The 15,282-nt window shown below is 30.8% G+C and overlaps 1 protein-coding gene across 2 annotated transcripts in view; it reads left to right on the forward strand.

The window, feature by feature from the left end:
* Positions 1–15,282, forward strand: part of LOC109604696 (serine/arginine repetitive matrix protein 2) — a 135,744-nt gene that overhangs the window by 26,079 nt on the left and 94,383 nt on the right. For both annotated transcript variants that reach the window (XM_049965653.1, XM_049965654.1), the window contains exons 3-4: positions 13,693–13,952; positions 14,419–14,580. In XM_049965653.1, the coding sequence (XP_049821610.1) occupies positions 13,764–13,952; positions 14,419–14,580 (351 nt within the window). In that variant the 5' untranslated portion in view covers positions 13,693–13,763. The remainder of the gene's footprint in view (positions 1–13,692; positions 13,953–14,418; positions 14,581–15,282) is intronic.

Raw genomic sequence — 15,282 nt, forward strand, 5'->3', positions numbered from 1 at the left:
GTTTAATTTTATCCATTCTAAAAATATTACAGTTATATAAATAGTTTATTATATTAACATTTATTTTATATGTTAATTATATTTTTGTTTGTAATACAATTGAAAAAAAGTAAATTTAAATTGATTTTCAAAATCTTAGTAAACTTTGTTTTAATGAAATTGTAAAGAAGAAACTTTTGGGTTCAATTTTAAGAAGCTTTTTTGAATAAGTAATTATTTAATTTTTAACTAGGCACGAACTTTTGTAATTATATTATGAATAAATCAGTATGTGACCACTGAAGGGAACTCATTGCTGAATTGATAATAATTTCCAAATATTTAAAAGGTTTTCTGACTTTAAAAGTACATGGTTTAACAATAACTAAAGTCATTTTAATTCATTGTATTAAATTGTAAAGCACAAACTTTTAGATTTATCTTTAATTTTAAATGACGCCCATTATACAAGTTTTGTAGCACGGATCTTTTTAAATATTTCACGAAGCGTTTTACGAAGTTTTGCAATTATTTCTTTAATAAATCAGTTGTTGTTCTTGACTATTTAATAAAGTTAATTGCTAAAATGCTTTTTTCTTAAATATCTCATTATGAAAATTCTCTACCAGATTTATGTGATGACATTTTTTTACATGCAAGAAGATATTGTTTCCCTAATAAGTTATCTACTATAAAGCATAATTATTAAATAGCAGGCAAGCCATTATAAGGATATATTAATTTACCCCATGTGCCCAGATATCACGATTCATCATCTAAAATCTGTTTGTCTAGTTTGCTCTTTATTAATTAAAGTAATACATTATGATATGCAAAAGATGCATATGATTTACCACATAATTTTTTACATAAGGTAAGCAATTAGTACAATTAAAATTACTAATCAAATTTGTAAGTTTTCCGTAAATTATATTAAATACATATTAGTAAGTAATGTAAGATTATAATAAAGAGTAGTTATATTATCTTTTATTTAAAGGCGTGCCTTAATGTTCTTTTATAGTGTTTCATAAAACGGCCACTTTATGTAGTCCTAGAGTTAAAAAGCACACGCCGACACATATAGCCACTGCCAGAATTTAATAATGATTAAAAAACAGAAAGCACACATTGTAAAACATTGTCAACATGTTTATTGATTGAACATAAAATTTAAATTATAATGTAGAGGACTACTTCAACAATTATTCGGGTGATGAAATTTTAACAAGCTGAAAATAGGCAAGCGTTATAAACTCTGGGTAACTGTTAAATTTCACGCACCATGTACGAAATTCCATTATGCTTATTATGCTTTCTTTATATTTCCAGTTATTATAAAATTTAAATAAGTTTGCAAAAACATTTATAATTATATAAAAAATATTATGTTGTATGCGGAAACACTATTAAAGTATTTTTGTTAATGAACAAGAAGATAATTTTATCGTGATTTTGTGTCGAAAATATTCCAACATTTTATGGTATATTTAAAACAATGGCCTTTTGTTCTTTGGTAATAAAAAATGTTCAATTTTATAGTTTGTAGTTTGCAACTATATATATTAATAAATTTTATTATTTTTTTCTATTATATTGTAACATATTATTTGTAATAAAATTGAAAGACAATAAATTAAATAAATGTCTAAACACACTTATATTCTGATAAACATATATTAATTGAAAATTAATTTCTATCTAAGTCTTCAAACATCACAATATTATTGTATATTATATAAAATAATGTTCATCCGAGGCGGCCTTTAAACCTCAACCGGCGGTTCATATCTAATTTTGTTTCGTCGTTATCGGAAGATTTTCAACCCTTAATCCACACTTTCCATTCCGTAAATTGACGTGTAAAATAAATAACGCAAATTAACTTTATAAAAATTTACTGAATATTAGATGGGTTGTGTAAAAATCACGTTGTTTTATACATCGCCCTTTATTAAAAGTAATATGATTTTAATTTTAATATGAATAATAAATTACGTTTGTTTTCCATTGAATATCTAATTTTTGGTATTTTATACATACACTGTCAAAACTCTTGGAAATAAATAGAATAATGTATTAAAATTAATTGTAGATAATTTGTTGTTTTATTACAAAGTTTTTTTAGCATATTTTTTTTTTTTTTTGGTTTGGTGTAACACTGGTAGAAAGAAAAATAAAATTAAATTTATAATTAATATCTAATTTTTGGTATTTTATACATACACCGTCAAAACTCTTGGGAATAAAAAAATAACGTGTTAAAATTAATTGTAGATAATTTATTGCTTTATTACAAAGTTTTTTGGCATATTTGTATGTTTGGTTTGAAGTAAAACTGGTAGAAATAAAAATAAAAAAAAAACACTAGAACCAAAAAAGTGATTTACTGAAATTTATAAATTTACAATATAATGTATTTTAAAGAAACACATAGTATTGAAGCAGACTTATCTCATGGGTTGAATAATTGGTGTGATAACATTTTGAAGGTAGACATTTCCTGTTAATGTATGTAGTATATAAATTAGTGGAGTCCGACGACCATGTATAATAGTACCACAAAACATTTCAGTGTCTCCCTGAAATGGGACTACTTATCTGGGAAAAGCCAGTCATACGGTACGTCCTGGTTCAAACCAAACTTAGATTCGTCATTTCTCCACTGCAGAAAAATCCAATGTATTAGACGGGTGACAATATACTGTCTGGTAAGCTAAACACTCATAATAATCGTTTGGATTTTAAATTAGCATCAGCAAGTCATCGTTGGATTGTAGGTGCAGAAATCAGTCTACCGTAGGTCCTTCTAATCTGTGTTCTTACAGCTGGGGCGGTAACGTTACTGTTGCGTCGTACAAAATTGACTATGTAACGATTCTCTCTTACATTTGTTACTCTTGGTCGTCCACCACCTGGTCTTCTATGTACATTTTCACTCTCTTCATCACACTTTTCTGATCACTAAATATGGCATGTGACATTGTAATTCGGTGATTTGACTAACTCTGTTGATGTAAGGTATTTCCATTTTCGACAAATAAATACATATTATTTGAGTCGTTATTTACGCCAGATTGAGAAACTGTAATGTCAAAAAACTTCAGTTTGCATGTGCCCATTTCTATAAAATCGTTATATTGATATTAGTTTTTGTTCCTATTTTACGAGGGGGGTCCAAGAGTTTTGACACTGAGTGTATTTATTAACTTTCTTAGGACACTAATAGTATATAATCAATGAATAATTCTGAAATTCCTAGTGCCATATTGTATCAGGATGAGGGTAATATAAACCTGTACAATATAATTCAGCAAGTTTAGCCATAAACTTTGTCGTATTTTATGTTGCCTAACGTATTACGTTGCGCTTTTATATTCAATTTTATAGATTCAGGAATAATTTCATTTAAATTAAAAATATAAACTTTACTGCTGCATTTGCCGGTAAGTGGTTTTGAACATGCATAATTTAATTAAACAATCGAATTGCAGGAATAAATAAATCGGTATCGTATTCGAATTTCGACGATAAACTGAATTATTGCCAATTAATGTCTAGCTGACAATGAAACAAAGAGATTTACATGTTTTACTATTTATAATTCTTCATCAAAATAAAATTAACAATTAAAATTTATTGCGTGGTTAAAGTTTATTTTAATATAAAACTACATTATTAATGTCTATTTAATTGAAATTAAAATTGAAATTTAACAATTAACCCGTTTATATTAATTATGGTGAATGCGCGAGTTTAATGTTTATTAAAATGGTGGATTATAGTAGTAAAATCCAGCTATTAACTCCTTTCATAAACCAAATCACAATTGATGAAATATATATTTTAATGCCGCAATAAAATTTCCGACGCAGTTTTAAATTTACCGTACGTCGCAACCGTAAAATATTAAATTCATCAACAAACCGCAAAACTCGAGCAATTCGAAAACTTATTTAAATAAACACGTTACCGATACAGAATGCAACACTAACTCATCAACGATTTATATTGTTCAAATGCCAATTCGGGATTATATTTGAACGTGAACTGAAATAAAGTGTTTCGGGAACTAACCTTTTAGTTGATTTCAAAGTGAATGTGTTTTATTATTCTATTCCTTGACCCTATGTTTCGCTGCAAATGTCTCAATTTATATTTGCTTTTCTTTGAGTCCGCACACACGGCAATTTCGACGGGAATTACATTAGGCTTTTTTATAACGTTTGGTAGGAGTATGGTAGTGACTTCCAACTTTGTAATTTATTATCTAATTTCGACATCAACCAGAAACTACAGTGATTAATTCAATTACAAATTCTGTTTTAAAATGGACAAATACGTTTATTTTAATCAAGGCATTCGATTAATATGGCTTATTATGAATTAAATTTCCGGTCTTTGATATCCACATATTAAATAAATATTGATTTATCAGATAAACTAAACAATGCAATCTTTTTTATTTTATTACACTAAAACAGAGAATAACCTAAATTATTCACTGGTATATTTTTATGAATGTCAGTGAGCAAATAAATCTGGGTAATAAATAAAAGTTTATTCCGGTTATCAGGTTAGTATTATTGGCAAATGAGATGAAAACAATACTAAAATATCTCGTAAATGTGATAATTTATGATTTAATATAACTAATGACTAGTTTGTTAGTCAAAAATTTAGTTTCATTAAAAAAATTAATTTAGAGTTATGTGTCTAAGTATCTTTTCCCAAAACGTTAATTGCTCCTAACCATAAACAGTGATTAAGCAAATTTGGAAAAAGGTCAACAAATCTAACTTATTTAAGGTATTAATTCTAAATATTCCATCAAATTTAATTCTCATAAAAGACATAAGCATAGGAATAGAAATCTCTTTTAAGATTAAAATAGAAATTTACCCAAAATTTAAAAGTCAATTAGCCCAGATATGTCTGGAATTGTCCATGACTAACAGCCTTCTTGTTTATTCTTCCTCTTTATGTCCATATTAGCTTTTATCCAATTCAGTCTTACCTGATTTGTAAATGAGTGCATTTTTGTATTTTCGTGATTATTTTGTATAGACCTTTGAGGTTAATTATTGTAAAATCACTGAACTAATACCATAACATACACAAACTGACGGACCTGAGTAAATCATCCAAACGTTTTTGTATGTGTATGTGGCGAATGTACTTTGAAAGAAAGCTTTGGGTGGTATATTTTGGTATTCATTTGGGAGGAATGCCACTGTGGACCATGAAAAAGACAAAAAAGATTACCAATGATTTTGAGGACACCATTGTGACTATTATTTTTGTGTGATAAATCTCAAATGTATTAATAGGAGTGATGTACAAAATTGATTTATCCTAATCTAGATTCAGCAATAAGATCTGTACCGCATTTTGAAGAAACAGCCATTCCATCCTTCAGCAGTTTTTCTGAATCGGAGAAAGAAAATTCAGACACATCAAGAGACCAGATTCTGTAAACTTACTATGTAATATATAAATTATATACTGTTTAAATATGTAATACTAGTTATTAAAATATTTAATATATTTATACATCAAAAAATATAAATTACTATTATTATTACTTGTTAAATTAATATTAATATTAATTTCTTTATAATAGAATGTACCCTATTAATAAAACAATGCCTTTTTGTCTTGTATTTTGTCAAACATTAAATGATAATGCGTTCAGTTTTCTATTTCGGCCAATAGTGACTTTCAATTATTATTAATTGAACGTAATGGTGCTATAAACAGGATTTGTTGAATATCAAACATATACTGGCCGATAAATATAATTAAATAATACAATTTGCATTTAATTAAAACCAATTAATTTATGTGTCTATAATTATGTTCTGTGTATGGAAGATTTTGCAACAACACAATCACCCTTATGGTAATTAGATTGGAATAAATTCCATTCGATACATAACTTTATTTAATTAACAATACTGCTGTTCAGTTTTAATCAATATTATAATTGTTTAAATATTAATATATTTAAAGGACTGTTTCCATAGATAGAAAAGGTCAGTTCTATACCATGAGACGTGGTAGAACCTTCTGAAATCTTTCACAAGAAGTCGTCTTCTAGAAAGGTGTATAACAGCAGGTGATGATTGTCGAAGAGGTTAGAGACGTAGTAGTTATGAGGAGATGAACTAAACATCGTAAATGCTGTTTTTTTACTAGTTATTTATTCACCTTAAAACAAAAGACACACAAAAGATATATCCTAAAAGACTTAATATTAAGACCTGTGTCGTATTCTGAAGAAATATCCAGAGAGAATTACAGACTTTATGTGTTGCAGACGATGCTGTTAAGAAAATGTCAACGATTCTGAAGCAGATTCTTCAATATTTTAATCAGTAAGAACTAAACTTCTCAAACAAGACTTGCATCCTGATTAAACGAAAATAATCTACTAGTAAAAGTGAAAAATAATGAATGTATTTAATAAGTTTTATTAAAGTCATAACTCTGTATAGTTTATTTGAATTTTGTATGTATTTTCTTTCTTTCTTTTTATTAGCACAAAGGTAGAATAAGATCGAAAAAGTCCAAGTAAAACATGTAAAATTTGTATATTATTTAGTGGTACATCAAATTAAGTAGTTACAATTATCAAACAATATAATTTGTAAATTGCCAACTGCGACTTTGTTATTAACCGTTCATCAACACCACACACACTGCGTATAATTTCGCACACCGTCATTGTTGTAAACGTTCGCCTAAATAAATATGTGGCCGAATATTATAAATTCAAATTTATTCGGTACAGTGGTGAAATTATTCATAAAGTCAGTTTCCATTGTCATTCGGTTATCTAGCGAGAAAATGCTGCTGGCGGTTTCACGAAATAAATCGATAACAAAGTTCACTTACCTTTCGGTTTATGCACATTTGATAACGATTGCAACTGGAGCAAACGTGCCATATGAACTAACACGTCCCTCCATTCAACAAAAATTACATGTATTCATCGGAATTGTCGCATAAAAATGAAGCTTACATATTGTTTATGTACTTTTTGTATTGGTGAATCGAACTGTGCTTTTTTTGGTTGGAAAAATAGTTTACAACCGTTCTGTCCATTGTCTGTCTAATCCCGCATGTAGTTTATTTCGTTTTAATAGTGTTAAAATAGAACGTTACGTGGATTGATGCAAAATCAATGTTCATAGGGTCAATTAACGTCGAAATGCATTGTTTGTCATGTACATGTATACTATTGAATTTCAATACCAGTATACTATACCATATTGACTGATACATCGTCAAAAGTTTTATGCATGTATAAGTTTAAAGTTGTTACAGTAAATAACAATTCTACGGTGGAATAATTATCCGACTAGTGTCCTCAAACCGTTGAACGTTCTAGACAAATCAAAAGCAAGTCAACGGGTCCGGTCCTGAGAGAGTCGCGTCTAGTTACACTAACGATTTCTTTTCCCAGTTTCGGCAAATTCCATTTTCCTCACAGCACTACTAACAGGCCGCCGTGGGACTAAGCCTGGTGCAGATTTTAACCCCAGTCTACTGCAAACTATTACTAACTAACTCGCGTTTTGTTTTTCTTGTGTTTTGATCCTCGAGGTTTTTAATGATTTATTATTGAAATAGAATATATCCAACATTTACTTATCACATAATTAAATCTTCAATTAAACAAAATGCATTTTTTGTTATTTGTTTGATTGGTTAGAGTTGATGAGATTTTAATTCGATTTATAGAGATTCGTCATCACATGTAGCGAAAACTCTGTCGATCAATATGTTGATTGTTAATTGTTTCTGTTTTGAATGTTGGTGCGACATGCCAATTACATCTGTGTAGGTTTTCTTTCCATATATAGGGTGCTCTAAGCCATTATTTGGTTTACTAGTTTCCAACACATCAACAAACATTATCTTGTATTTCAACTTTAAATAAGAAACGGTTAGTAATCAATCAAGTCATCAATGTGATGAAGAATCCCCAGAAGACCAAGCCAATAAACTTTAACAATTATGTTAGAGATATCAAAGAGACATGAGACGCAAACGCAGCGGGAACATAAGAAAATTGTACAGATAAAGTATCGAAATTATCAGAACATCAAGACAATATTCAAACTACAAAATAAAATATGTAATTAACAAATACGTCAAAAGCTGAAACGCCAACCTGGGATTGTATAGAATATCTTGTGGAGATTGTCGTAAATCCTATTATGGTGAAACCCAACGTACGGTGAATACCCGATTAAAGGAGCAGGAGATAGCAATACGTTTAAAGCAAATTACACAATCGGCATGGCAGAACATACATAAGATTGACTTCCTAAAGATAAGAACCTTAGATAGTTTGCTATAATATCATAAAGGTAAGAATACGGAAAGTTTAAAAATCTACAGAGACAAAAATAACTTGAACACACAAGAAGGACAATCAATCTACACTACTTACCTATCTGTCTTTTAAACAGAACAAAAAAGTGATTAATAATATGTTGGCATGCATTAAATAAGTTATTAATTAATATCAAAAAACAAACCTAAACCGTGTATAATGATCTTGAAAGGAAGATTAAAATGTCTACATTAATTAGCCTAAACTCTTTAGTAAAATACATTTTGGTCAAAAATTTGATAGATTGTTTATTGACAATAATAATTTGATAATAAACTTGAATTAAAAATTTGCAGTTATAGAGACTGTCGATAGAAGTGAAAACTTTTAGTATTAAAATTTGAAATTTCTTAATGTTTAAATTAAAATTATCAAAATCAATCTGGTTTTCGTATCTATTGACACTCCGAGCAACAATTATATGCATTTTTATGTGGTCTTTTATTATTCAAATATATTATGGGCTGTAATATGTACAAGATCATGATAAAATATAAAGACAATACTTAAATTTTACTTATACACAGCACTATACGTCAGCTGTATAGCTACAGATATACTGCTACAAGTATGTCGGTGATGCGAACGCGCGAGATTTCACCCATCCAAAAAGTGTCTAAGGCGCACAGCACACTGCGCGTGCGCCAGTCATGAGTACCTAAAGAAGTTTTCACTTCAAAAATAATAATTATTTTCAATGTAAATATTAGAAAAATTGCTATTGATAGATATTTTTATTGAAAAGAAAAAGTGTCACAAAATATATTTTAATGAAAGGGTACGAATATATATTAAATGCTACTTTGTCTGACTTATTATCAGTGAAGTTCTTCCCACCACCGACGATCTTGGGGAATTGCTCCGAGGATTACGTCCCCCAGGATAATCCGTCGAAATTAATAACTGCTTCAGTTTACCAACGCGTCTCACATAATATTATATTCATTAGAATGCTACGCAATTTCCATTTAGTGTTTCGCATATCCCAATTTATGATTTCTGCACGGATTAGGTATTGTTAGTACAAATCGGATTGCCTATTTTGCAGAGGGGATTCGGTGAGTTTGGTTGAATTGAACAATTTCCATAATATTATTTAATCGTGAACAAATAGCTATTGTAGTAATGTTAATAAAATAAATAAAAAATAATTTGTTTGTGTTTTGGTCATCAAAATAATAAAATCCTTTAAAAATTTAAATAATTATTGTATTGAATAACATAAAACTGAACAGTACCTAAAGTATAGTAGTTAATTTAATAAAATTATGCGTCGATTGGAATTTACTCTATTTACCATAAGAGTGATTGTTTCGTTGCAAAATCTTGCATACACAAAATAACTATAATTATAGATGCAAACATAATCCATCATTTTTTAATCAATTAAATATATATAAATGTAAGTTGCGTTTATTACTTTTATTAATATCTTTGATATTGAAACCCCACGCACCACCCCGTAAATGCTGAATTTTTTTGTTTAAATTTAATTCAAGTTTTATCTGTATGTACCTGTCACAAAGGCAAATTGCTCAATGAGTGAAGTGTGAATTTATGACAGTATGGTTACGAGAACCATTCAACGGCGCAATAAAACGGGTTCCGTTGAAATTAGGTCTCAAAGCGTATGTCCAAGGATGCCAGACAAGCCAGGTACGCAGTCCAAATAGTTATGTGAAATAGATGAATAACTATTAGCAGCCCCTGGAATCATCATTAGGCTACATATCACCAACACATGTCAAATACAAACATCCAAACCTAATTTAGACACAACAAAATTTGACTTTTGAGTCAAATGTACTTTGTTCGGACTAAAAGAAGCTAGGGTTACTGTGTGATAATCACTGAATTCAAATTCGAGTATGGAGGGTAAGATATGCACAACATTGAATCGTTTTTACCAGTGAAGTGGTTCCATATTTAGGCGGAATTGTTATGTTTTGGAGTGGAATTCAGTATGGAAGAACTGTTCTAGTAAATGTTTTTGTTACAATGACTAGACAAATTTACATACATCTTATAGTTCGACCTAGTATACAACCAATATGAGAAGAGATGATAAAAGTATTTTACTGCCTTTTTTAATTTAATTATTTTCTGTTTGCTAAATGTTAAAATGCTTTATAGATAGTATATTAGATATAGTATAATAATATTTTTTTTTTTGCTAATTTTAAATAAAAACATAGCTTTGTACTTAGTGTAGTAGTCATTGTAATGATTCCGTCGACCTAAATCATTATTGGTATGCCAATCTTTAGGTACTGTCTCTTTCCCATGGTTCATTGTCGTAATTGTTTAACATATGTTTTACATACAAAACGTGGAGACCAAGATTTATCTTTGTCTTTAAAATGAATGCTAAAGTATAGTAAGTCTGTTTCACAAAGACAATACAGGTTTTCTACTTTCTTCCAAAGTGTATTCGCCATATATACATCAAAAAGCATATGGATGATTTATAAAGCTACGTCTGCTTGGGGGTGTCATAGCTTTAATTCAGTGTTTTAATACTAATACTACTTAGCTGCTCCAAATATGTTTGGCTAACAGGATTTCAATTTTAAATATTAAATTTCCACTTTGACTACAGTAGATGTTTTTAATTTATTTATTTAAATAAATTGAGAGGCATTAAATTATAATCAGAAAATAAATTTGACATTATTTACTTTTTAAATTAAATACATATTATAGTAATTTATAAAAAAAAACATTATTTACCCCTAAATATTATGTAAAAAATAAAATATTTCTATACAAAAAAATATGTCGTATGTCCATCGTTGGGATCAATTATTGCTCGTCATCTTGACCTATTTCTTCTCATAATTGTGGTAACAATACCCGTAGTTGCTGAAGAGTCTTTTCTTGTAGCATGTCCTAAGCATGCTGGATGGGATTGATGTCTGGAAAGCATGGTAACTCCGAATGAAATATACCATGGAAATTTTAACTCTCTTCGACAATTCTATTGATTTATGTGGTCGATCATTATTGTCGATACAAAAAAACTGGTTCCCAATGCTGGCATATAAATTAACAATTATTTGCTCAATAATGTTCACCTATAGATATCATACTGCCCCGACAAATGTAGATTTCTGTTCCTTCCTCAAAACAGATTCTAGCCAAAACCATAACACCTCCACCTCCAAATGGGTGAAACCCGGGTCATGTTCATATACGTATAGACTATCTGAAATTCGACAAAATATCGACTCCTCTGACAACAGTACTAAACGGCATTCGTCCCACCAATTAAGCATGTTCTCTAGCTCATGCTAATCTTTCACCAAAAGTTTCAGTGGTAACTCTATGCTGACTTGTCCTTTCTCGTTTAGCAACATTTTCCGTGTTCTGAAACCTAGACGCAAGTCTTTGTGAAACATCAAAAATGTTAACAACTTAGGTCTGTAGAAAATATGGTACAATATTATTGTATTATTATTTATTTAATTTTAAACCATATCCCTAACTTATGCCGTGCAGTTTATATTCCAAGCAAGTTCTTTGTTTTGTGACATAAAAAAAAATATGTTTTGTTGATCTGTGTTTTTATTGTTAAATATTATAGTTATTAATTAAATAGATTTTATTTTATCTTTGATATTTTTGCACCCTTTCTTGTCTCATTCACAATTTTATAAAACTCCTCTGAGGAACTTTCAGAATTTGTTCACTTTTGTCCTCGTCATTGTTATTTTAATAAAATAAAGCCTTTATTTAACATTTAAAATTGCATAACAAAATAAATATCAAAGCAACCTTGAGTCTATTCCTTACTTCGTACAAACATTGACCTTTTTCCATAAACAGATTCACCATCCAGGAAAATGTCCAACTTTATGTTTATTGATGCCCGTCCATTTGTCTATGAATAGTGATATCTATGACGTCATATATTCAAAGCGTTGACGTCCTATGCAAAGTTAAACGGCGCCTTTTGTGGGTCTAATCAACAGGGCAGTATATCTCGCTGACAAAATCATCCGTCAGCAGCAAATCTACGACAGACCGTACAATTTATTGTCGAGAGCAATACAATCGCTCCGACCACCGCCTAATATATCATTGCTAATAATATACGGCCGCCCTTTTTCCTGCACGCCGAGCAATAAATTTAAGACGGTTTTTGCATTGTTTCAGTGTAATTTGTGGCTTGTTTAAACGGGAACTGTAAATTTTTCACCGCACGTGCAATTAATTTGTAATTATCCGCCGTTTGTTATCGCACTGGCTGCGCATACACAAAAATTAGACGTCTCGGCCACCAGTAATGGTCCAGTAATTGAAGTAGGAAGCACTTTTCTACTTGGTACTTAGCGTTTTTGCGGTCTTAAATAAATACAGTGGTAGAGAAGTGTTAAATGGTTCGTGTATGCATTTTATTACAACACGTTTTCGAAATGCTACGCCATGTGTATGTGTATTTGGCCAGTTTCAGAAATAGAAAACTGAAAACGACATCTAGATTAAATTACTTCAATTTTTTATTTTACATGATAAAATTTAAAACTCTGTTTGAATATGTATGACACACTGGTTGAGCGAGTCACATACTAATTTCTTAGATTTTATCTTGTTTATTTAGAAATATTGTTCGAAAGTTTATTTATGGTAATGAGCTTTGAAACGTGAACACTTTACAAGGTAACTACTTTGAGGACATTATTTCACAAAACCCTACTTAAAAACTTTTGGACATAAAATAGCCAGGGCTTGGAAACTCAATTGTGTAATTTTATGATAAAGTAAAGTTGTAAACTGGAGATATACGAAGGGTTATCACAAATAATTCGAATGCCTTTTCACGTCGTTCTTTGTTCATACTCCAATTGTTTTCGCATAACTCAGCACGTTTCACGGTTTCCGCCCAACCATTATATAATAATATATTTCACTGTCGTGCCTTAATTAACCGTGGAACTGAACCATCATCCATTTGTCCCGGATAATTGAGAGCACGTTCCAGGTATTCCTTTGGACGTTTATGTTAAAGGTGACGGTGCAAAATCCAGCGATCGTGGCATGAATACGCCGGCAAAACTGTTGAGCATCGGCATAATAACGTGCGTTTAGGGTGCGTTCACCCCACGTCGAATGACGCCATTCTGCATCATCTTCGAATAGAACCTCTAACTGATTTTAAAATTTAACGGACACCAAACGTTGAAGACGTAAAATTAAACGGAAACGGTTTATCCACCCTCCCGATTTTACGTCTGAATATATTAAATCTGTTGCCGTAATAAGGAATTAAATAACTTACTTTTTTAACTCTTAACTTATTCTGCTTTCAGATGAGTGAAGAAGCAGAACCGGATAAATAGTGGAAGAGGAGTGAGTCTGGTGTGGGTGCAGGAGTGATAGGATGAGCCGGGACGAGGTCCATCTGCGAGACAGACTCCTGATGTTGGCGGAATGTTCGAACCCGCACCGGCCGTTCAACATCAAGCGCAAGTCGCTTCTGGCCAAGCACTCCTCCAAAACTGCACCGAAGCTAAGCGTCCAGGATTTCGTACGCATGGATCCTGGGTACACTCCAGACATCGAACATCTTGTGAGTCGATATTTTTCGTTATGAAACATGTACGACCGAAAAGTGGGACATGCAAATCTTTTTGCGAATTTACAATCAGTGCACGCGTCCACTTGTAACATTGACACAATTCTGGAGAACGCTTTAAAAATGAAGTTTATGAATAAAACACAAACTTGAGACATGATGTGCAATCTCAAATCAAATAGATAATAAGATGTAGCGGATGTGAACTACTTGATTTTACTCGTAAATTTGGGCTTTCTTTTATTTTCATCTTGTTAGTCTAGTATATGAAATCATTTTGCCATAGAAATTTTAAAATTTATTTGGAAGAAACAGTCATTCTAAAGGTTAAAACTAACTTCATGTTATTAAAATTTTACTGTTAATCTTAAACACCCTTTCAAATTAAATTTAAATTTTAATACATATAAAACCAACCCCCTCTAAACAAGTTGCATCTCATATTTTATATTAATTACAGGTATTTCCGACAAGGAAAAGAAATCCACAGCAGGTGGCTCCGATAAATCCACCAACTCCTGCCAAAACCAGATCCAGATTGGTCGAAATGTTTGCCTTGAGTCGACACCTACAACAACGATCGGCCGATAGGGAGACGAAGACCCGAAATCCAGCAATCAACGTGAGTTCATGAAATTAATTTTAATATTGCATGATGTGTTTTAGCGTGAATAGCAAATTAATCTGCGCCTCAGTTTAAAAGTTTCTCTCTGAACATTGTTAAATAAAATGTTAGATTGCATAGATAGATTGTCTACTTTAAAATTACTTTTTGAGTTTTCATAAACAGGTTTTGTGGCAAATTTCATATTCTATCTTCTGGGAACTCATTAAAGTTCTTTTAGTCTGCGCACCCTGTTCCTTGATTATATTTTTATGAATACGAGTTGATTTGTATCAATATACAAAAATCTTCGGTTGAGATGGAACAAGTTTTAAATTAAAAAGATTCTGTGCGATTCGACAAACTAGCTGAGATGAACGTATTCATTTAATTAATAATTATCTTTTCTGTAATCTCATGTATGACACATCGTATTATCTGCGTTCGCATAAGACGTAGCGTTACATAAGATTTCTGTTGAGTACTCAACCATCCCGTTTTCCTTTTTTTGTAGATTGCACCTCTGCAAACGGAACGTGTAGCTTACGCCACCGAGATAAACAATTCTATTATGGAAATTCAAGCGAGTGATGAAGCAGACGTAACTTTACTATGTAAATAAAAATGTGATAAATGCGGGACTGAAACGAGTGTACGTTCTTCGAAAATGTTCTGTATGCAAATTAACAGTGGCCTGTGGCGTTCGACATACACGGTACA

The sequence above is a fragment of the Aethina tumida genome, chromosome 3 (assembly GCF_024364675.1).
Source record: "Aethina tumida isolate Nest 87 chromosome 3, icAetTumi1.1, whole genome shotgun sequence".
Taxonomy (NCBI): domain Eukaryota; kingdom Metazoa; phylum Arthropoda; class Insecta; order Coleoptera; family Nitidulidae; genus Aethina; species Aethina tumida.